This window comes from Scomber japonicus, chromosome 16 (genome assembly GCF_027409825.1).
Source record: "Scomber japonicus isolate fScoJap1 chromosome 16, fScoJap1.pri, whole genome shotgun sequence".
In the NCBI taxonomy this organism is placed as follows: domain Eukaryota; kingdom Metazoa; phylum Chordata; class Actinopteri; order Scombriformes; family Scombridae; genus Scomber; species Scomber japonicus.
The window spans coordinates 12,849,316-12,871,773 of record NC_070593.1 but is presented as its reverse complement, the minus strand read 5'-3'; the positions used below and the strand labels follow the sequence as shown (position 1 = coordinate 12,871,773).

Genomic DNA, 22,458 nt, shown 5'->3' with positions numbered 1-22,458 from the left:
TCCCTTTGATACCATACTCCAACAATACACTCCACAGATGTTGACATAGACTATAGCCAGCGCTATGCCACAAAGAGCAAGTACTGTATGTGTTATGGGTTCCATTTTTACAGGGTTGCATCTGATCTCATTTTTCCAGACTTTGTATCAGGTTTAAAATGCAAGTGCAGTGGAATGTCTTTATTATGTAAGGTGTAACAGCACTTACCAACTCAAAACATAGCTCTGTTCATCTACGGGAATAAGTATGTTTCTCAGCAAGACAGGATTACCATGGTATAAAAGAAAACTGGCTGACATGGGTTTCCTTCTGCATTGAAAAAACATTGCACAGAGAGCCACCTCTCATCTGTTCTCTGTCTCCATGAAATAATCTTTGATCCAGTCAAGTAGCGTGGCCCCCCAATACCTTGGCCCTGAGTCTCAGGGGCCCAGGTAAGAGGCTAGTGGTGGCAAATGCCCTCTAAGCCGTATTAGCCCCGCTGGCTGCCCATGTGGCCCACAGTGATAACGGCAATAACAAGAAAACACAGGCACTTTCGCTCGTCTCTCAAAAAAAAATAAAAAAGATGAAATAAAGAATTTAAGACGGAGAGCAGTCTCACTCATGTTTCTAAACATTTCAGCTAAATCCCTCTACCTACCCAAAATGCACAAGCTCATTTACTTTGCTAAATGTATGAGCTGCAACAGCTTATTTAGCATATCTCTGATATTTGTGTGTTTATTTATATATATGTGTGTTTGTGTGATTTTATGCTCACTAATGAATATGTCTGTGTCTTTGTAGGTGACAACAGTCGACAGGTTCCAGGGTCAGCAGAATGACTACATCATCCTCTCACTGGTCCGCACCAAAGCCGTAGGACACCTCAGGTAATAACTTCGTTAGTAGAAAAACTTAAAATAGACACTGTCAGCAGCTATTCTGCTACAAAAATACTACTACTACAAAAGTACTAATGCTGTGATAGAAACTACACATAAGATAGACCTCCCCATGGGCAACAACACTGCAAAAATGTAGGCACTTAACTCTCTTGAGATAGCTGCTCTCAGGAGGCTTTCTCTTTTTGTTCATGTGTAACTACTGTATGAAGTTTGCTAAAAGAAAAAGAAGACAAAAACACTGTGGCTGTCTTTAAGTATGCATGAGCTTAATTTGAGGCAGAAAAGAGGATAAAGGGTGCTTCAGGACAGCAGCATGTCTGTGTAGCTGACTGTACTTTTTGTCCTGTTTAAGAGAAGCCATTGTGCTCTGATGATTGGGTGGAGAATATAAAACAAAGAGCTGTGCTCTGATTAAAGGCCCACCATGTAACAGTTATTAAGAGCTGTGATGGTTAACCCAACTCCAGCGGTAGATATGTCTTTTCATTCCATGTCCCGTTGCTAGCTCCTCATGTATACTCCCTTGCTGGCTGCTCCTCTTAAAAGACTTGTCCTCTGCTCTCTTTATCGTTCTGCACCTCCTTCTTCATTTCACTGAATTGATTTGTGGTGAAATAGCCTTTCACTCCTCTGCTGCCATGAGATCCTGGTGTGCTCTTCATACTTAATATGCTTCACGTTTTAATACCAGACAATTGAGTCTGAATTCTTCCACAGTAATTAAGCTTGCCATGTTGGCCTCTTCCTTTTGATGTACAGTAGCTGCTATTGGAATTGCACTGTTCACAGCTTTATCGCAGATGTACTGCCAGTGCATTCACTCGCCCTCACATTGGACAGTCTGCAAATTGGATCCCCAGTGCAAATAATAAGTCGTTCCTTGGGCCTGGTCATTTTTAGCTGGCACAGAAAACACTTAAAAACTCTATTTTGTTCTTTCCTCATCTCACAGATAAAGTAATGACTTGATGTAGCTGAGAATGAGGAGTGCAGTGGCCACGGAAAGTGGTAGTTTATCTTGTTGGCAGCGTCTGCTCTGCCCTCAGTATCATTCATTTGATCTTGTCTTACAGTGGATATTACGCCCTGCCTTGTACACATTCTGAGCCCACTCCATGTGGGATTGTTGGCAAGAGCGTCTGCACAACAGTGCGTGCTACAGTCCCAGTTACGAACGGAAGGGACATAGAATAGTACAAGAGTTTCTATCCTGCTGGTTAAGGACTTGAGTTTTTTAAAAAGACAAGGACATTGAATTTATATATTTGTTTATGCTGCCACATCAAATGCAATCAAACCACAGATTAGTTGAATTCCTGAGTATTAAAGCTTGATGAATAAAACCTTAATATATTTTTTATAGAAATTAATTAAATAAATGTTGATGTTACAGAGATATACTTTTCAAACCATGTTGTCAGGAGCTTTAGGCCTAATGTTTAAATCAATAACAGAACATTTTAAATGATAGTATATGTCTTCTTAATCCCATTTTTCATTGGTTTGCTTTAACATTATATTCATTCATTACATTCATTCATATTTTGTGGTCCCTGACACTTATGAATGGTTAGTTGACTGGTTGGAAAGGCAGTGATTCATGGGAAGTGATTGTGCTGTCCATTGTGTTTTTCCTATACTGGGATCACACTGGTGCACCACTGAGTCCTACCACACAGTCCTCATCCTGCACCCACCCCCTCTCTCTTCCTACATCTCTCCTTGTGGCAATCTGCTGCCGTGACAACCACGGGGACACAGCTGACCATATGATGAGCTGACCCTTGCTTTGACAGGAGAAGCATTCCTGCTGATACACACAGGCACGCTCACATGCAGGAACACACTGTTTGACAGGGATGCCCAGATCCAGACATGTTCTGACATGTACACATACATGTGGGAACACAAACGCACACACAGTATTCATCCACTTTGCCCTGCCATGTCACAGCACAGCCCAGGTGGGCATCTCTTAGTAGTGCCATGCCCACAGGCTATCAGGCTTCACGATTGGCTCATTTCTTCTAGAGCTGTGTGCTCATTGGTTGTAGGCGGTTGTAGTTTGTCTCTGTGGAAACATTTTGCTTTCAAGTTTCATTTTGTACCATGCACCCCCTTTTCACTTGAAATGTGCAGCAGTTTTTACATAAATCTAAGCTGTGCACATTAACTCACTCATAAAACCAGCACAATTGTTCCCATCATAAGCTTTTTTTCCCCCCTTCCACATATTCATGGAGCTCATCATGCATATTGCAAGGATTAATCCTCTTAATCTCATGAAGTGCTCAGGTGGACATATTCCACATTTTTTGACTGCATTTCAGTGCGTGTATGTGTTCATGTGTACTTTGTCAGTGCGTGCACACAAGCGTGTGTGTGTGTGTGTGTGTGCGCCAAATTTTCTACATCAAATCAAAGACTGTTTTCAGTATCACCAGAGCAGCTTAAGTAAGCCAAAGACTTCTTCCCCCTCAAATGATCTGCCATCTTCCATGCTCTATGGATCTCTATAAACCAACAGGTCGTAGTTTGCACAGCTCCATTAGGTTGCCTCTTCATACACCTAAAACACACAATACAGAGCTTTATTACATCCTCTCTTTCCTATTTTGTATTGGTTCCATTTGTTAAAGAGCACATTTTTGTGGCTTTTTGAATGTGTCAAGAATCTTTCACCATGTATACTGTATACAACTTCAATATTGTGAGAATAGTTTTTCATACACTACACATTCTATCTTACCATGTGTCCAAATAACTTCGGTATTCAGGCTTTGAGCAACATTCCTCCTCAGTGTGGCAGGTTAACAACCACTTTGGCAATTACAGCAAGCTGAGAGGGATTCCTCCATTCTCAGGGAAATGACTCCTCTGTCTCTAATCCCTTAATTCTACTGGATGGCAAGAAAATGTAACCCATCTGCCCTCTCCTGTATTCTCCCACCTCTCCCTCTTGTTGTCTGCCATGTTTATCCCTGCCCTTTGCCTTTCATTCCTTTATTCTTTAGCTTCTATATTTGTGCCCCTCACCTTCTGCTACTTATACTTCACTAAACCTCTCTCCTCCTACACTACCTTTTCTTTTCCTTTACAATTTTTGCTTGATCCTTCCACTTTAATCCATTTACTTTGTGGTTTTTGCCCCTGCACATGATTTCTTCTCCTCTTACAATTTCACGCTTTCCTCCCCCGTACTCACCATTTCTTTTTGATTTTTATCCCTTGTATCAAACCAATTTTAATTTCTTTTTTTTCTTAACTCCACAGGGATGTGAGGCGTCTGGTGGTAGCCATGTCAAGAGCCAGACTGGGTCTGTACATCTTTGCCCGGGTGTCTCTGTTTCAGAACTGCTTTGAGTTGACTCCTGCCTTCAACCAGCTCACTGCCAGACCACTGCAGCTGCACATCCGACCACACGAGTACTACAGCCAGGAACAGCCTGTACGTACACACACACACATGCACACGCCAGCTTCTTGAAGCACAATAATCTTCTACTCCATTAAATTTGGCTGATAATGAAGCACTCAAGCTCCAGATTTACTGATAAGAACTGAGCTTACTTCCCCCCACACCAGTTCCTATTTCCAACACCATCCCCCTACAACCCTTGAAGTCACTGCTGCCACGGCCCCCTGATTTTTGTCTAATCCTGCCTCTATATTCTGAATGGAATCTTCATTCCCCTTGGTCCTAACTGGTCCGTAGTCTTTACTGCAGCTTTACCCATAGGCCCTGTTCTGTTAACAGCATTCTGTGGGGGCCATCTGCAAGCATGGGAAAAAACACTACACAAGCCTGGCTATAATTAACCCCCGAAGGTCAGAAGGCGAAACCACTCTCCTAAATCCCGCCAGGCCAGCATGAGATGACTGTCTGGTCATTGTGTCTCGCTGACTGGCGTGTGTGGCAACAGGGGTGTCTAAAATACCCCATAGCCTCTGACACTTCCTCTGACTCTAGAGTGTTCATTCCCATGGGGGACAGCTCTTTTGGGCACACACATGCGGCCCCTGCTTAACCGCTCTGTCTGGAGTCAGTAAACCCCTGCTGCTTTCATGCAGATGCAGATTAAAAGTCAGATTTTGTCTGGCAACACTTGACAGAACTGTCATAGGCAACTAAACGGTGCTGATTCAGAAGCAGTTATCCTTTATTTTTTTTATAACACTACTACGTAATGCTCTATGAATATATACATATTTACAGCATTACTGGAGACTGTTGGACAGACGATAAAGCACTGTATCTAATCACAGTTACTCATTGGGAAGCACATTAAAGCACTAATGTTTTAACAGCAATAAAACCATGCACAGTTAAGTTTTACTATACTGAAGCCGTCAGTGTATTCACTTTGACATGATGCCCAAAGGGGCCTTGTGAGGATCACCCCTGGATTTAGGAGGCAACAACCCAGCAAAATGAATATTCTGCTCGCCTCACTCCTCAGTTTAGGCAGTAAGACTCTGTCTGCATACTAAATATGTCAAATTACGGACTCTGCATTCTCAACTCCTTTTTAGTCAAGTGTTTGAATGTGTGTGAGCTGTGATCACTAGAGACAGCAAGTGAAAAAATGATTTCAAATAATAAGCAGGTAGAGGTGGGACTGAAGTGAATTGTAATTTCCCTGCACATTTTGCCTCAGATCAGTTGTTTACCAGGAGATGCACCAAACAACACAGATTCTTCATTATCATTCCATTCACATCACATCCAGAGTTCCAAACAATCTTTCTCTAACTGTGATTTTTGGTTTCTCCCCTTCAGAGAGATGCTTCTGGACAGCCAGACCAGATTGTCAAGAACATGCCAGAGATGGCCAACCTAGTGTACAATATGTACATGCACATGATCCAGACCTCCATGAAGTACAGACAGGTAAAACCTTGAATAAAAACAATAATGTATAGTGTCAAAGAGGAGATACACTACTGTAAATCAAGTAGCAGTGCAGATATTGCTGTCTTACAGTAATATCTTATTATCTATGATACACCCGAGGCTATTTAAAACTTGTACTCCTATTATTTTACATCTACTAACATACACTGTCCTTAGCTTAAGTCGTTACATTACAAACAGTCAACTGTTCTTTGTGGTTGCTATTTTGGTATTTTTAACCTTTAAAATTTAATGCAGCACAGTAAATGGGTCAGATGTAAAATAACTGTTGTGCATGTGGAGAATTAACAGTGAATGTTAACAGTGGAGCTCAACTGATGTTTTAACTGTCCATTTAGTGTTACACATGGTCTTGTGTTGACTGAAAAAGAGGATTATGATGTAAAAGAGGGGGAAAAGAAACAAAAACTGAGTTGAGAGAACATTTTCTCTGATGTTATTTATATCTCAATGCATAATATTTTCCAGTACAATAAACCTAGACTTGATATTTTGTACAATAAAGGTGGAAACATTCTTCTTCCACATTTTGAATATTTTCCTCTCCCTTGGCTTCTTAGCAACAACAGCAGAAACTGGCTCTGCCTCCGCAACAGACCACAACAGATGCTGCAGAGGAGAAAGCGGCAGCTAGCTCTGTGGACCCACAGGAAGAGACCCCTATGGAGCAGGAGACCCCCATGGAGCAGGAAACCCCGGAAGGAGAGGCAAACTCAGAGCCAAAGTCAGGAGACGGAAATCAAGATACTGTGGCTCATGCTAAGATGCCTGAGCACCCTGGCAGAGACAGCGACAGTGATGAGGACAGTGGAGAGGAGCAAGAGCCATAGAGCATGCTCATATTGGGACTATTGTCTAATTAAAGGCTTTGGTTATTGAAGGGACCAAGTGGATTGTCCCTTAAGAAAAGATTAGTGTGAAGTCTGAATTTGTTTTTTTCTACTGAAGCTATAATGATAAACGAGATCCAGATTTTTTCCTCAAACATTCAATTTTGTAACAGTTAGTACTTTTTAATAAAACATAAAAAAATAAAATCCTTCCTTCCGTCTCTGAGATGTTCTACTAGTATTCTGTATATCTGCATCTACCACAGTTTATAATACTCTGTAAGAGGGTCTAATCTATATCTTTGTCTTACACACACTCTGACAGGCAAATACAGTGTATAGTCAACATGTTTAAGCCTTGTTAAAATCTGTCTGTTACTATACTTCTATCCATTCATCTGCTTCCCCCCTCTGCTTTAAGCACAACTGAAATGTGATTGGCTCAGCCTATACCAGCTACACAAGCTGCAACTAAGCTGCATTTGTAGGTCAGTCACTTCACCCAAGGGTCTGTGGTATACAGGGGGAATTCAAATTGCCCTGTGGATGTACACAGTCACTCAACCAGAAAGCTTTAAATCCTCTGCCATTCATAATTTTGTGTGGAGGACTAACTGCGCAGTGATCTGCAGAATAGTTTTTATTTACAAGACCAGTGTTGGGGTTGAGGTTTCCCGGCTGAATTTGAGCAAATCATTTAAGGCATGATGTTTTGACACCAAAGCAAACCATCTGAACGTTCCAATCTGGGTCTTTTTTTTTTGGTTTACATTATGAAGAGGGTAAAACAGTCCACAGCCCTGCAGGCAATAAACACAGACTGTGGAAATACTTTCATAATGCACCAGAGGTGGTTGTTACATCATACCTCAGGCAGGCAGGCTGAGGGAACAGGTCAGCTGCACAGCTGTTGGAGCTCGGGCCAGGCTAAGAACCTGATGGAGAACCATGTGTTGATGGATGTGGAGAGACACATTTTCTGCATCCAGTCAACTGTGGAACCATGTAATCTCTATTTTTCTATCTTCTGAGAACAGGGCACTTTGGGTCGAGGTCCACATGGGTGTTAGGAGTAGTAGGCTATGCTTTTGTGTCAACTGAGAATAGGATTAGAAAGCAAGATTAGATAGAGATAATCTCTGTCGGCTGAGGTTGCAACCATGAATCACAAAAGTTTTGGCAGAGATCCCACAAGATTATATGTTGCTAATATACTGTATGACATGATGCTGAGTCATAATTTGTATTGTATGAATGGGTATTACCACAATGGAGTTGTATATAGCCATGGTACAAACATGCATGATATTCTATCATTTACAGTATATGGCCTACTTTTTCTTGAGTCACATGAATGTCTTCATTGTGTAATATACTTCCTCTGTTAAGCCTTCCAGCCACTAACTTTATGTTTTCTGCCAGCTGGGCTCTTGTGAATTCAGTTGCCTGTGGTTCCTTGTTGTAGTAAATTAGACCTAACTGGTGGGAAGTGGCTACTGCTCACACATGACATTTCTGAAAGTCTCACAAGACGATCTAGGAGGCTGAAAAGAATTGCTGCAAGCAAGAAGAAGAACAAGTACTCTTCCTCCAGAACCTTTCTCTGCTGAAGGTGAACATGTCTTTTATACTCACACGACAGGTATTCATTAGGTTAATAGCTACTTTGCAAAGCTCTCACTTCTAACCATTGCTATGGGCTCTATATTCCACCAAGACTAACAGCATGCAGTGAAGCTGTTGATGCAACATTGTTCGTGAGCAGAATCGGTATGTTATGGGCCTCTGTAGGCTGAAACTCACAGAAATCTCTCTAGAATTGGTGACAAATTGTTAGTTTGTACAGAATGTATTGAATTTGCTTCATGAGGTTATCCTTTGTTCTGCAACGTTTTTAGGCATTTTTATCAAATCGAATTTGGGTAATTTAGAGAAACAATGCAATGCAATAATTTTAACTTTAAAAACGGCAAGTCATAAGAGGCGCATGAGGAAAGAAATTAAGGGAAGTACAGAATGTTTCATGTAAGGTTGAATGTCACAACGAAAGTTAGAGTCATACTGTCATGGTTGTGTAATAATTTCAATGTATTCCTAAATTGAATTTATTGTAGTTTAGCAGCTGGTGTGTGGTTTTTTTAAAATGTGTTTCTCTCTCTTTTTATGCGAGGGCGTTCCCCAAAAGCACGGGATCTGCCATGGGACACACTCGTGTTCAATGTGTAATTTATTTCCCAACCCTGCGTGACAGTAATGTCACAACAGGAAATTACACATTATTTAGAGTTAAGACAGTAGTGCCTGGAGGGGAGAAGGATCTGACCATTGTGTCTTACAGCTAAAACAGGCTCAGGGAATCAGCTTGGCAGTACACAACACTTTCACACTCACAAAACCATCAGTTCTAAAATCTCAACTCCAAGGCTGGGCCTTGGGGCAGATTTTTCTGGTGGATTTTACCACATTTTTTAAGCTACAGTCTTATTCTTATCTTTAAAAATTGCATGTAAAAAAGTCTTCACATGCAATATGTTTACCACTATTCTATGCATAAATCATCAGGTAGGCTGGAATCACACATTGCTCAGCATTCTCTAATTAGCGTTTTTTCATCACTGATAATACAACTGGCATTTTTATAGCTTTAAATAGCAGCACATCATACTGGCTGCTGTTTATCAGTGCTGCCAGACAAAGTAATGCTCATTACCAAAGTTATGCATTATCTGTGCTGATCTGCTATTAGCGGTTGACTAATGTGCCAGCGTCAGTCTTCAATGCTGCATTGACCTCAGTGGGCAAACACAGACATGGTAGTTATTGCTTGGGTTTGCCAGCTTATCATGCTTTGTCAAGGCCACTGCCTAATCCTGACATGTGCATCCAGATCATCAACAGGGCACGTTACAATCTGATAATCTCCCATCACCACTGAAGTGCCACAGCCACTCACAGGAACACTCTGATGCTATTGTTGCATTTTAGTAGTACCACTTTATCTTAAATTAATTTTCAGTATTAGTTGTAGGTCTGCTTAACTCAAGCGGATGCATTTGGCTCTGCAAAGCATGGCGCTGTTTACTTTGAGTAGAGAAGCAGCCTCTATAAACTTCCTTTCTGTTTCTCCCAGACTAGGATGGCCACTTGTGGTTCGTGTTTTTGGTGCATCATCTGGTTGGTGGTTCTGCTCTGCATTGGCTGGCCCCTTGGCATCACCTTAGGGGCACTCTATGGTCTCATCAGCCCCCTCACCACCTGTCTGGGCCTAGACCGACTGTCCGATCTACTCTTAGAGGGGGCCAACCTGGGCCGAACATGTGCCCAGAACATGAGGCACAGCAAGCCTCTGTGTTGAGATCCACCTATGGTGAGCAGGACCTGACAACAATGGGACTGAACACAATTTTTTTTGCTTTTCTGCAGAGAAAAGCATTCACTTTTAAGAGAAAAAAACTGTCAATGTCTGTTTTATGTGAAGACATCTTGAGATGATTGGCACTCAATACAGTTTGAAACTTTCCAGCAACTTATGTAACAAAAAGGTCCACGAGGTCTGGAAAATGGATTCCACTAGTACTGTTAACATGTAATTAACCATGGATTTCAAATTTGTATGGGTTTGTGAGGAAGGAAATAGGCTTTGTGCTCATGGTCTGTGTTTGCTGTTTAATTCACGATGACACTGCATGGAGAAGATAAGAAAGAAAATGGCAATTTAACAATGGCAATGCTTAGACTTGTAAATGACTGTATGGAAACTTATAATGCGATTAAAACTGCTTTGAACTTGCCCTCTGTGTTTGTTGACTGAATTATTGTATAGAGCATTTTACAGAAAAGCCATGTTGTGAAATTTTAAGGCGAAGGTAAACAGAGAGACATATGAACAGCTTTCTATAATCCTGCAATAATTTTGTTTAACTTCTTTTTCTTACTTAGGGTTGCTATGTCATTTTGGCCTAAATGTCACTGGATACACAATCACTCATATAAACACATTAACTTAAAGCAGCATTAATTGATTTTTGGGCCACTTGGGTCAGCAACACAACACTATATAAAGTTGTCAAAGTAGTAAATAAGTTTCTGGCCACCTGACAAAAATAACTCCTATGTTCACTCTCCTTTTGGCTCTGTTTTCAGGAAGACATCTCATTATCTGCTAGATTTTGCTGCATTTACTAGCTAGTAGGAGTCCATTTCTGTCCACCAAGATACAATCTACACTAATAACACCATAGGGCCTATTATTGGACTAAGGACACAAGGTAATGTGTGCATTTCTAAGGGCTAAAATGATATGTTCCCAAGCAGTAAAAGGTATATGTACGGTTTCTTCTAAATAAGGTACAATATCAGGAGACAGTGTGTGTTAGGCCAGATACAAAAAACAAAAATAGGTAAAACATTAGGGTTTCAATCACCTAGAGACACTTAGAGGAAACATTTCACAGACTTTTTTGAGATTACTTATTTTGTCGAACAAGCTCAGAAACAAACGGACTAGATTAAGATAAATAGTTAAACAAACTTACAAAGTTCTTCTTTCAGCAGTCAGCAAAACAACAAAAAGCACACAGAAAATATGAATGAAAGGAATATGACTTAGTGGCTGAAGGTGCTAGAGAGTTGCTAAAAAATATATGAATTGTCATCATCTCTTGCTGAAACTGACAAACTTAAAACATGGTATGACCCAGTGGTTCAAAGATCTTCAAACAGTTGGAGGTTCCTGATTCAAGGTTTAGGTCCCCATCTTCTACTCAGGAACATTTGAAAGAAAACATCTGAAGTAAAGATAGAAATGCTCTCACAAAAAAATGCTTTGAAAAAGTATGACCCTGTGGCTTTAAGTGCTGGAAGGCTGAACTGAAGTTTTGACAATTGTGGATTTATGCCTGAGTAAGTTATTGAATTTTGAAAGCCATCTCCCAGAAGAAAGAGTGAAGAGTTCATGGTGAAGAGCTTTGAATGTGAAGGGGGACCGGATCTGTCTACTTAGTATAACGATAGATTATAGATTCATCTGAGATACAGTATTCCATCTTGTATATTGGATAATGTGCCTTTTTTATTATTTTTCCTGCACCAGTTTTGCATTCATGCAATTGTTAATGCATAAAGACAAGTGCAAGTTCATTGCACAGTAGCAGGTGATAAGAACTCAGAAGACACATTATCTGAACAATATCAGATAAATTATACTTTACATAGGTGTTGCAAAGTAAAACAAAGGTAATGTGATGATATTATCAGCACAGACTCCTGATATGTCTGAAAATGGCACTTGGTTCAAAACTATACTTTTACACACAGGCTAAAACTTCAAAATTGTTAACTAATTTGCAGACTATTTCTTATATTTGAGATTTGTCTCTTTATTACTGGTGTCAATACTAATAGATATTCGTGTTAATTAAATTAAGGAATAAATGAAAGAATAATAATGATTTTAGTGTTACTCTATCCAAATTATGTCAAGAAGCAAAACTGATTTCAAATCAATGTCTTGAAAGGAAGTGTTTGACATTTTTGAAAATACATGTATCACGTTTGCACTATATTATTTATGAGTATTTAATGAGTAAAACTTCCGTGTCTTCAGGCTAAACAGGCAATTGGCTTACCTTGGTAAATAGACTGAAGGCAGGTTGAAACAGCTATCCTAGCTGAAAGGTAAAAGGTAAAAGGTAAAAAGAATAAGCCTTTAAAGTCTGTGTAAAGTAAGAATAAATATGTGTTCTGAGTTTGACATACCACAGAAAGATGTGTTGTTAACCACCCTGCCAAATTTGAATGATTAAAAAAATCGCCAAATGTATGAAACTAGGCTTCAAAGTTGTGTAAAAAGCAGCCACTTTCTCTGCTGCCAAATGCTGTGGGCGGGCCCGCCCAGTCCGCTGAAACCCCGCCCCCTACCAAGTGTCACCTGTCAATCAAAGTCACCACCTCTACCAGAAACATGGACGGTAAGTCTGAGAGCTTTCTGCAGCTAGCTCGGCAGCTAGCTCATCTGCTAGCTCGGTGGCTAACTCAGCTAAATGGCCAACTGTAGACTGTAGTAGTAGTAGTGTGTGCTGAATGTATTTATACCTCTACAGCAGCAGGGGCGGGTTTATGCTAATGCACAGTGATTCTCAGACCCGCCCACTAAATCCTGAACACAGAAGTCTTGAAACACAGTTTGTGAAGCCTAGCTCCACAATTCAAATCTAAATGGTTGAAATGCTTTTTACAGTTTTTAGAAATACATTTATGACCTATTTAATGTGTTTAGAAGAAAATGTCTGAATTCCCTTTAATAACCTTTAAAACTCATCAGTCTTTTTTTTTTAATCTATAAAAACTGAAGTATGAACAAGTTGCCACAACAAGATATATATATTCATTACAGAGCTTCAGAGGTGCTGCCAGACAGTTTCTGTAATATGTATTATATTATTTGTTTTAATATGTATGTGCTAATCTTGTATCCTCCCATGCTTTTTGTTGAATTTGTTAAATCAACTGCCATGAAACTTTAACTCTGAACTTAAGTCAAGTTTGGTCCATGCTTTTATACCCTGCATCTATTTCAGACGGACATTAGATTATGTTTAATTCCATTTCTTTAGGGCCAGTTGTTAGTTTCAACCCCCATGACTCAACCCTGTGTGCCCTGAGCTATCATGACAAATAAGGGAAAGGAAACGCTTGTGCTTGACCAAACATTTTAGAGTAATATCATGGTAAATTACCATTTTTATCTGGCCCATACTAATTTAGTGACCTTAAGTCACCTTTCACTGCATTGCTGCTGTTGGGGTCAGTTGGGTTTGCTTCAGTAGAGCACTGAGCTTGGGGGGCAGATGTAATTTTGCTGCTGATCCTTTCGTGAAAAAAATATGTTGTCATGGAAGGCTTCATTTTCTGCAAGTGTTTGTCTCTGCTTTACTTGTTTGTTTTTTGTTCTAGGTTGCAGTGGCAAAAAAAGAAAAAAGAAAAAAAAACTTAAAGTCAAGGGCCAGTATGATGCCAGGAGTCAAGTCCAGTTTGACCGCACTGAATTTGGGGACTACCAAGATTCAACACTGAAATGAGAACAGGGATGTTTGTCTGTAAGTTAAACTCTTTCAATATGAAATCAGTCTCAGGTCTTTGAGATTACTTTTGAATTTTCCCAAATCTTGCTGAAGTTCACTCACTGAACTTCACAGTAAATTCACAGCTTCCTCCAGATGAAAAGTCCTGGAGCACTGTTGCTACTTCTATCTTATACTTCTGAAAGTGGTGGTAACACATGAAACAGAATTACAGTTGAAAAGAAATCAGAGAAGAGGATAGGGGTCATGACAAGATGCAAAAGAGCAGCAAAAGATTGGCACTATCTATGTACAATTAATTTATTTCTATTTAAAATGCAATATTTAAAGCAATACTTTACTGATCCCCAAGGCAAAATAATTTTTGGAGGACACAGCAGATTTAGGTTAGTTACAGCATCCCTGGAGCAGACAGGTTGGATACATATTTCTATAAAAGCAACATGTTTGAATTATGCATACAGTACTGCTGTAAAAGCTCAATTAAACAGTCTGAATATATGCAAGATTATCAGAGAGCAAAACCATATTTAGCTGAATGTCTTCTGGGTGAGGTGCCTGGATACTTAGAAGCTTTCCTATCAGGTTTGACTGGAACCATACGCCCTCAGCTACCACCAAAATAGCTCAGGACTCAATACTTTGGGATCCCTATAAAGACTTACCAAAATACTCTTGCTGAGCAGCCTACCTACAAATCTGGGTAGCTGTCTATTTTGTAGCTTATTCAAATTTGATTCATGAATATTTCATTTCAATCCAAAGCGCTTTTTAACCTCATTTTCTACCTCTCACTGTTGACTGACGCATACAGTGACAAAACTTCACTCACTCTTTTAAATGTGGGTTCTAATCTGAGACAGATTCTTCCTCTGAAAATGAGGTGGTCAAAGCCCAAATGTATATTGCAATATTTATGTGTGTGTCATATGAGACCTAGTTACATTGCTTTTTTGTCTGCCCAGTTCTGCTCTGAAACATCCTGAGGACAGAAGCCACTCGCCAAAAAAGAAAAAAAAATTGCCAGATTTTAATTCAACTTTGTTTTTCCTCCCAGAAGTCTTGGCAGTGGGTACAGTGGGCAATAGGCCTAGAAGCAAAGCTGACACTGCTTTACTGAGAGGCTACAAGAGTGAAGCTGGTGAATTTTTTATTCAGGTCTGATACTGGTTATGGAAAAAGCCTGCTCCTACTGGCTGCAAGGAGACCTGGGAGGCAGAGAGAGCGAGGACATAAGTATAGGCCTCTCCATTCAATTAACCACATACTGCTCTGTAATTTCATCCTCATATACTCACCCATGCACATATGCAAACACAGACACACAAGGTTGAAGTGCACTACCCATGTGTACACTGTCAAATGGCTATGTGAGGAAATATCAGTTTGCCAGGCCTCAAAGTGGGACACATCTCCAGTCCATAAGGGAACAGCTTTTCCTGATTTCAAGTTTCCTAATGAGGAAATTTAGGGAGTCTTTTTTTAAAACATTTGGTCGCACTGAGGTTTGGGGGATTGAGGTTGGTGGTTGAGTTGTGGTTTCATAATGTGATGTGGTCTTTTGAAATATTTTAGGACTGATTGTGATTAAGGGGCAATTCAAAAACATTTGATGTGACCATTCATGAACTGCATACAAAACAAATGCAAAGCCATAAATACCACACATGCCGTGCATTCTTGTCAATGATTTGAAAAATAGAACGTATAACTGCATTTGTTTTACAGCGGAAACAATTTGCCCATTAATTGATGGTCAAATTAATAAAAATATATACATAAACAAACTATTATATTATGTATTTTTAGTGTAACTCCTAACACGTGTTGCCTGTGATCCTGTTATGTAACAGATACATACAAAACTTGAAAACAATTAATTTTAGGGACATGCTACTCAGATGCACTCCGTCCAAAGTATCAGTGACAATGAATGAGAAAATATCCAGGGTATTACTGCAGCCGTACTGACAGTGATCCCAGCTCTGTGCTCCTTTGAGGTACCCAGCAGAAGACTTCAAAATAAGCCAACAGCTTGTCACTCAGGGTTTGGTGCACAGACCAGAAACGAGGACACCCAATTTTCACAAAGCAATATGTTTCATGTCTTCTTTCTGCTGTGACCTTTAAATGGCCCCTGACGCTCAGCACAGATAAATGCGCCATACTAGAAAGAACAAAGTGCTTTCAGACCATTTGTATTGATTGATTTCGTTTTTGATGAACGGCTCAAATGCTACAATCCAGCATGGGGACATTCCTATATATGTGCACATTATTGATTTAGGTACAAAACCTTGCCTGCATCAGGCAAATGACTTCCCCTCAGGGTTGTTTAAAAAGGTTTGTACTCTGTTTATGATGCGAAATTCTCATAGAAAATCAATATGGTTTTTGTTCTGGACAGTTTTGTCCTTATTATCTCATCTCTACTGCTGAGTAATGAGGCTGATCCCCTGAAGGGTCATGAGTAGGAGGAAAATGATCGTGCCACAATGATTTAATCTCAGTAGTAACAGCTAAAGTGAAAAGTCACACTACAAGACTATTTGAGTTGCTTCCAAGTGTCTCTTTGTCTAATCCAGGAACTGGCATCAGCCTTTCACACTTGTAGGTGCTCGAACAACAAACAATACAAATACTTTACAGTTTAACAATAAAATTATAAAGGTATATATGTCCTGAACCCTTGATCTAACAGTGCTTGTACCTGAAGACACTGTCAAGATGACATTTTATAATAATTTAATATATTCTTACAAGGGCAAACCTATGATGAAAGTAGTCATCAACTTTTCCCTTTGATCTTAACAGCGCTGCTCTCCAAAGAGCGACTTAACTAAGCTATGGTCATAAAATGTTAACATTATTTGAATACTGGGGCAAAAGGATGCTTAAAGCAGACCACTGCCTACCATTCATTACATAAGACCAAAACAAAGAGTCACACAGTGAAGGGTTATGGCTCGGGGTCGGGTGACAGCAGCATATGATTCATGGCTTGCTGTGCCCTTTTGTCTTGTCCTCCTTGTGGTGGGACCATCCACTGCTCTTAGCCAATGTTATTTTACAGCCTTCAGAGCTTGCTCTCTGTCTGTTTCCAGTAAACCGGCAATGTCATTTCATATGTCTTGTTGTTTCCTTAGTGGAGGAATAAAGAAAGAATATGGCATATGTCACAACAGGAAATGTTCCATTTTCCTTATTGTTTTGATGTTGCGAACAACAAATATTTCCAACATTGGTTCTGATTTATCTGCAGTGGTTTCTTACATGGAAGAATATATTACCTTGACTTTTATTGCATAAAAAGGTCATTACGAGATCAGTGGTTGGTGTTTGGGGTGTGTAGTGTGTAGTGTGTTCTCAGAAAGAGGAAAAGGAAGTACATTGCAAAAGTAGCAAATGCACAACCTTTGATATTTTACATAGTCTGAAATGTGTCTTCCTCTTTCTGACTGTATATTGAGTATTCTACTTTAAAATTTTCTGCAGCATGCACTGAAAATGTTTTTTTAATAATAAATGCAAAAGCATGGCTAATACATAAATCTTTATAGTGTTCCATTTGTGGACACAGTATGCTGTGTAGCTAGCACATCAATAACTTCCAAGCAGCTCATTATAATTATGGAAACTCATTGATTTTATGCAAATTCGACATATAAACATATCCGCAAAAATATCTTCTCATTTGCTTGATTGTAGGTCCAGTATCATGTCATTGTTTATGGACGTATGTGCAGTCTACGCTCACACTATGACAAGATGGGAATGTTTGGTCTGAGGCAGCCACCACCCCTCTTTGTTCAGACAAATCTAAAATGTGGGAATTGGAACTTCAAAAAAACAACAGGGAAACAGCTGCTGACACCAGCTGTGTGGCACAAGTGGTCGCTGCATTTGGTACTGCAATGCTACATATGTTCAGCCTGTCTAAACTGATGTAGGAGACCTTCCCAAACATAAAGACACAAAACATATGAAACAACTGGTTTCATTTATTTGTTTGTTGTTAATTTGAATAATACTGAAGCAGCTAGAATTGATTAATCTCAAAGTCATCACACCCTTGTTTGGATATTCAGGTACAGTTGATGTGTCTTCAATTTAAAACAATGTAAAGAGGTTTGTGACCCTAGAGGTTAAATACACCAGACCGAAGTTACTAATTATAACCTTCAATTCGACATTTAATTAAATTCGCCTTCCTTAAAACACTATAATATTCTAGGAATATAATGCTAACATTAGATATATGTGTGTCATAGTGTTGCTACTATTCACAAACCTAGGCCTACCACAGTGACCGCAGTGTAAGTGAAAGTGATATAATAGTGATTTATTGCCTCTGAAAAGATCAAAAGGAAGCCGACATTGTATCTCTGCCCTCACCACTGCCCTCTGTCCATGGGCGGCAGGCACAGATGTCCGTATGGGACTTCCCTTTCCTTATCATGCCATTCATGGAGTGGCTGTTGTCAATGGGGCAAGGGGCTACCAAATATGGAGAAGGGGTTGCACTGCACGGCCCCATCTCACTGACACTTGTCAGGGTATAAATTGGCCCGACGTGACATTTCGGCACCCCTCGTTTACACACTCAAGATCTGGTGCCTGGTGCTGATCTGGTGAGTACACAGAGGTTAAACTCACCATATCTTCTCATTTTCTTTTCTTTTCTTTTGCTCATTGTGGAATACAGCTGGTGTGAAACACTAAAACACATTAACCTTCATGTAGTTCGAGTGCTATAATGATAATATTAAAGTGACAAATCTGCAATACTAACGCTGCTCTATGTAGAATATGGTGCAAATTTCACTACAAGGCATTATCAACGAACTTTAGGTTGTTTGTTGTTGATGTGCGTGCGTGTGCGTGCGTGCGTGCGTGTGTGCGCTTGTTTGTTACAAAGAAGGCAAAATCTTCAATCATCCAATCCAAAGAAACAGGAAATTTCATAACTGGACCTAACAATGCCACTGCGTGCGTGTCTGTGCGCGTGCTCGTGTGTGTTGCAGAGCTGACACCATGTGCGACGATGAAGAGACCACCGCTCTGGTGTGTGATAACGGCTCAGGCCTGGTGAAGGCTGGGTTCGCCGGAGATGACGCACCACGCGCCGTCTTCCCTTCCATCGTTGGTCGCCCCCGTCATCAGGTACATCAAGCTATTCATAAACTCCACATGCCTGCTATCATGAGCAGAGTATCGCTTTCAGTTGTTTACTTGACACAGAAAAATCTTGTTATGGGGTGAGAGTGCATAATTTGACACCTCAATTGCGCAACTGAGCTTCTTATTACATGGAACTATAATACAAGAGAAGACCAAATGAATGTGTTTTTGTTCATTCTGGTAGTTATGAAGCTCTCTGATGATAATCGACTGTAGTTTTGTTTTACTACCATGCCACTGATTCCTGGCCCTTGTATGTTATCAGGGCGTCATGGTTGGTATGGGTCAGAAGGACTCCTACGTCGGCGACGAGGCCCAGAGCAAAAGAGGCATCCTGACCCTGAAATACCCCATCGAGCACGGCATCATCACCAACTGGGACGACATGGAGAAGATATGGCACCACACTTTCTACAACGAGCTGCGCGTGGCCCCTGAAGAGCATCCCACCCTGCTGACAGAGGCCCCCCTCAACCCAAAAGCCAACAGAGAAAAGATGACTCAGATCATGTTCGAGACATTCAATGTACCCGCAATGTATGTGGCCATCCAGGCAGTGCTGTCCCTGTACGCTTCTGGGCGTACCACGGGTATGACAGAACCCGCAGGTGTATGTGAGATTGTTGTTCAGTGAATTTGTGAATTAATTATGATTCTATTATCTCCTCTAGGTATCGTCCTGGATTCTGGTGACGGTGTGACCCACAACGTGCCCGTCTATGAGGGTTATGCTCTTCCTCACGCTATCATGCGTCTGGATCTGGCCGGTCGTGACCTCACAGATTACCTCATGAAGATCCTGACTGAGCGTGGCTACTCTTTTGTCACAACCGGTGAGTGTAGACTACCAACCCAGTCTTCTGACAAATTTAGGTTGGCTATAAAGCACTATATTGTAGTTTGAACCATTTTAATCATCCAATCATCCCTTTGTAGAAAATGTTCCCTCTAGCAAGTAGTTCATATTAAAATGAGATTACAGTGTAAATCAGGGGAAACAGAACAGAAAATGGAAAATATTGTTGACACGTTGAATGAAACATATTCGACTGACTTAACAACATTCAAATCGTATCACTCCAGCTGAGCGCGAGATCGTGCGTGACATCAAGGAGAAGCTGTGCTACGTGGCTCTGGACTTTGAGAATGAGATGGCCACCGCCGCCTCCTCCTCTTCCCTGGAGAAGAGCTACGAGTTGCCTGACGGTCAAGTCATCACCATCGGCAACGAGCGTTTCCGCTGCCCGGAAACCCTTTTCCAGCCCTCATTCATTGGTGCGTGATGGCGACTTCATTTACTTGCAGCAACACTGTTCCGTAAAAGATTAATGCAGCCATTTGACTGTGGGTATTGACTCTAATTTAAACAAGTATTAGACTTCACCTTAATGTAGTGAAAGTACACTTGAATATATTCAAGTACTGCACTTTTGTACCACGTAGGGGTACTTGTACTTATTTGCATTATATGTTAGCATTTAAGAGGGAAGTATTGTACTTTTTAAATGGACTATATTTTGTAGACAACTGTAGTTAGCAACACACTACTTAACATATTAAGATTTTAACTTGCGAGATCTACAGTATTAGTAATTATAATCCAATAATCCAGAAACATCATTCTGTCGCCTAATAGGTTACTTTTACTTTTGATAGCCACAGTTTGTTGATGATACTTCTGTATCTCTATTTTAAAATTTGAATGCACGTCAGTGTCTTAAATATTAGAGTAGTCTAATTGTATAATGTAATATTTCTACTTTTACTTAAGTAAAAGCATTTGTTACTTTTTCCATCATTGGCCGCAAGTCTTATTCTTTAAGACAAATGTATAATCACAGTTAGATAGATTATTTGACTTGTTTTCAGTGCAGACTATTCAGAACATACATTTTTAATCTTAGTTTTCTGGCTTATTAAAAAATAATGCAGATGAAACTAATTAGAAACAAAGTGAAGTAATTGCATCATAATGCCAGAATATTTTTGATTTAAATGTTACATACTCCTATGAGAGAAATTAAGTTTTAACCTCACACAATATTTCACGATATAACTTTCTCAGCATTTCAAATTGAAATAAATTGTTAGGCTCAGAAATTTAAGAATAGAAGTGTTTATGGCTCAAATTAGTAGTTGGCTGCCTTATAACGATCCCCAACTGGAGGTCACAGTTCATCCACCCTCTGCTTGACCACTGCATGACCGATAAATGAACTAAAGTAATCTGAAGCAGGAGTTCATTGTTTACATTTGAGCCGCTGAGCGCGCAGCTGTTGAGCGGAGCTGTCCGTTTCAGCACCTGTTAGGACAGCTGACGGCAGTGTCAGATGTGTTCCTTGCTGCAGGGGGGGAAACTCACTAACTTGGCCACTGTGTTTGCACAGGCATGGAATCTGCTGGCATTCACGAAACCACTTACAACGGCATCATGAAGTGTGACATCGACATCCGGAAGGACCTATACGCTAACAACGTGCTGTCGGGTGGCACCACCATGTACCCTGGTATCGCTGACCGCATGCAGAAAGAGATCACAGCTTTGGCCCCGAGCACCATGAAGATTAAGGTAACTTTTAATCGCTGTTGGTAACATTTTTTTGGAAGATGGAGACAAATAAATCAATAAATAAACAAATGCAACGTGTGTTTAGATCATTGCCCCCCCTGAGAGGAAGTACTCCGTATGGATCGGTGGCTCCATCCTCGCCTCGCTGTCCACCTTTCAGCAGATGTGGATCAGCAAGCAAGAGTACGATGAGGCAGGACCCTCCATCGTCCACAGGAAGTGCTTCTAAGCACCAGACTACACCGACTTTCTTCTGTGCCAACAAAGCAGCCTTTGGCCCGCGGCTCAAAAGCAGACGTTCATGTGTTGTCTTCAAATTATTTGTTTATACTCAAGTGCAATGTATATGTTGATATGTATAGGTTTATAAATAAACGAGAATTGGGACCTGCAGCACACGCCTTTTGCTTTTTTTATTTGCAGTTCAAATCAGAGGAATACCACAGGCTCATGCAAGGTGAGCTGTTCCCATGAACTGGTTTAGGATCTCTCTCTCTCTCTCTCTCTCTCTCTCTCTCTGCCTCCCTCTCTCTAAAGCGAGGCAAGGCTCTGTCCTTTCATCACGTGTTTGAGGTGACTAAAGGTTATTAAAGATTTGAATTAGAAAAGATTACAGTGAGCGGAGAGGATAAGCTACCTCATGAGAAATTAACCTCACAAAGTTTCATTGAGTGAAAACACCGCTGTCACGTGATTGGTAATCCTGGTTTCCCAGGTTGGACAAAGCTACCTAGACCTCATGGATGAATTTAATCTGCATTAATAGCATAATGATGATGATGATAATAATATTAATAATAATGATAATAATAATAATAATAATAATAATAATGATAATAATAATAATAATAATAATAATAATAATAATAATAATAATAATAATAATAAGACAACAACAATAAAAATGATCAACATGAATTTTAACTATTTTTCAGGGTATGCCAAACGCCACATGCACGGTAGATGGTAAAGTTTGTCATTTTAGTTTAG

General features: G+C 40.2%; 3 protein-coding genes and 1 long non-coding RNA gene across 4 annotated transcripts in view; 3 read left to right on the top strand and 1 right to left on the bottom strand.

Moving 5' to 3' along the window:
- aqr (aquarius intron-binding spliceosomal factor) overlaps positions 1 to 6,832 on the top strand; it is a 46,701-nt gene extending 39,869 nt beyond the window's left edge. Inside the window, exons 33-36 of the mRNA XM_053336027.1 lie at positions 791 to 876; positions 4,165 to 4,339; positions 5,672 to 5,782; positions 6,367 to 6,832. Coding sequence (XP_053192002.1) covers positions 791 to 876; positions 4,165 to 4,339; positions 5,672 to 5,782; positions 6,367 to 6,636 — 642 coding nt within the window. The 3' untranslated portion in view covers positions 6,637 to 6,832. The remainder of the gene's footprint in view (positions 1 to 790; positions 877 to 4,164; positions 4,340 to 5,671; positions 5,783 to 6,366) is intronic.
- The window catches only part of stxbp6 (syntaxin binding protein 6 (amisyn)), a 190,686-nt gene that overhangs the window by 15,272 nt on the left and 152,956 nt on the right, over positions 1 to 22,458 (bottom strand). The gene's annotated exons all lie outside the window — the stretch shown is intronic.
- LOC128375646 (uncharacterized) lies at positions 8,111 to 10,427 on the top strand. Its single transcript, XR_008323097.1, has 2 exons — positions 8,111 to 8,248; positions 9,767 to 10,427. It is a non-coding gene; the product is annotated as an uncharacterized LOC128375646 (long non-coding RNA).
- LOC128375645 (actin, alpha cardiac muscle 1) lies at positions 18,323 to 21,701 on the top strand. The gene is made up of 7 exons (XM_053336034.1): positions 18,323 to 18,349; positions 18,743 to 18,881; positions 19,165 to 19,489; positions 19,571 to 19,732; positions 19,983 to 20,174; positions 21,287 to 21,468; positions 21,554 to 21,701. Exons 2-7 carry the CDS (start codon positions 18,753 to 18,755, stop codon positions 21,695 to 21,697), a joined length of 1,134 nt encoding a protein of 377 aa, XP_053192009.1. The 5' UTR covers positions 18,323 to 18,349; positions 18,743 to 18,752; the 3' UTR covers positions 21,698 to 21,701.

Coding starts and splice junctions, on each gene's coding strand:
- LOC128375645 (XM_053336034.1), top strand. CDS start 18,753: ATGTGCGACGATGAAGAGACCACCGCTCTGGTGTGTGATAACGGCTCA. Junction 20,175..21,286: donor TTTCCAGCCCTCATTCATTG/GTGCGTGATGGC, acceptor GTGTTTGCACAG/GCATGGAATCTGCTGGCATT. Junction 21,469..21,553: donor CGAGCACCATGAAGATTAAG/GTAACTTTTAAT, acceptor ACGTGTGTTTAG/ATCATTGCCCCCCCTGAGAG.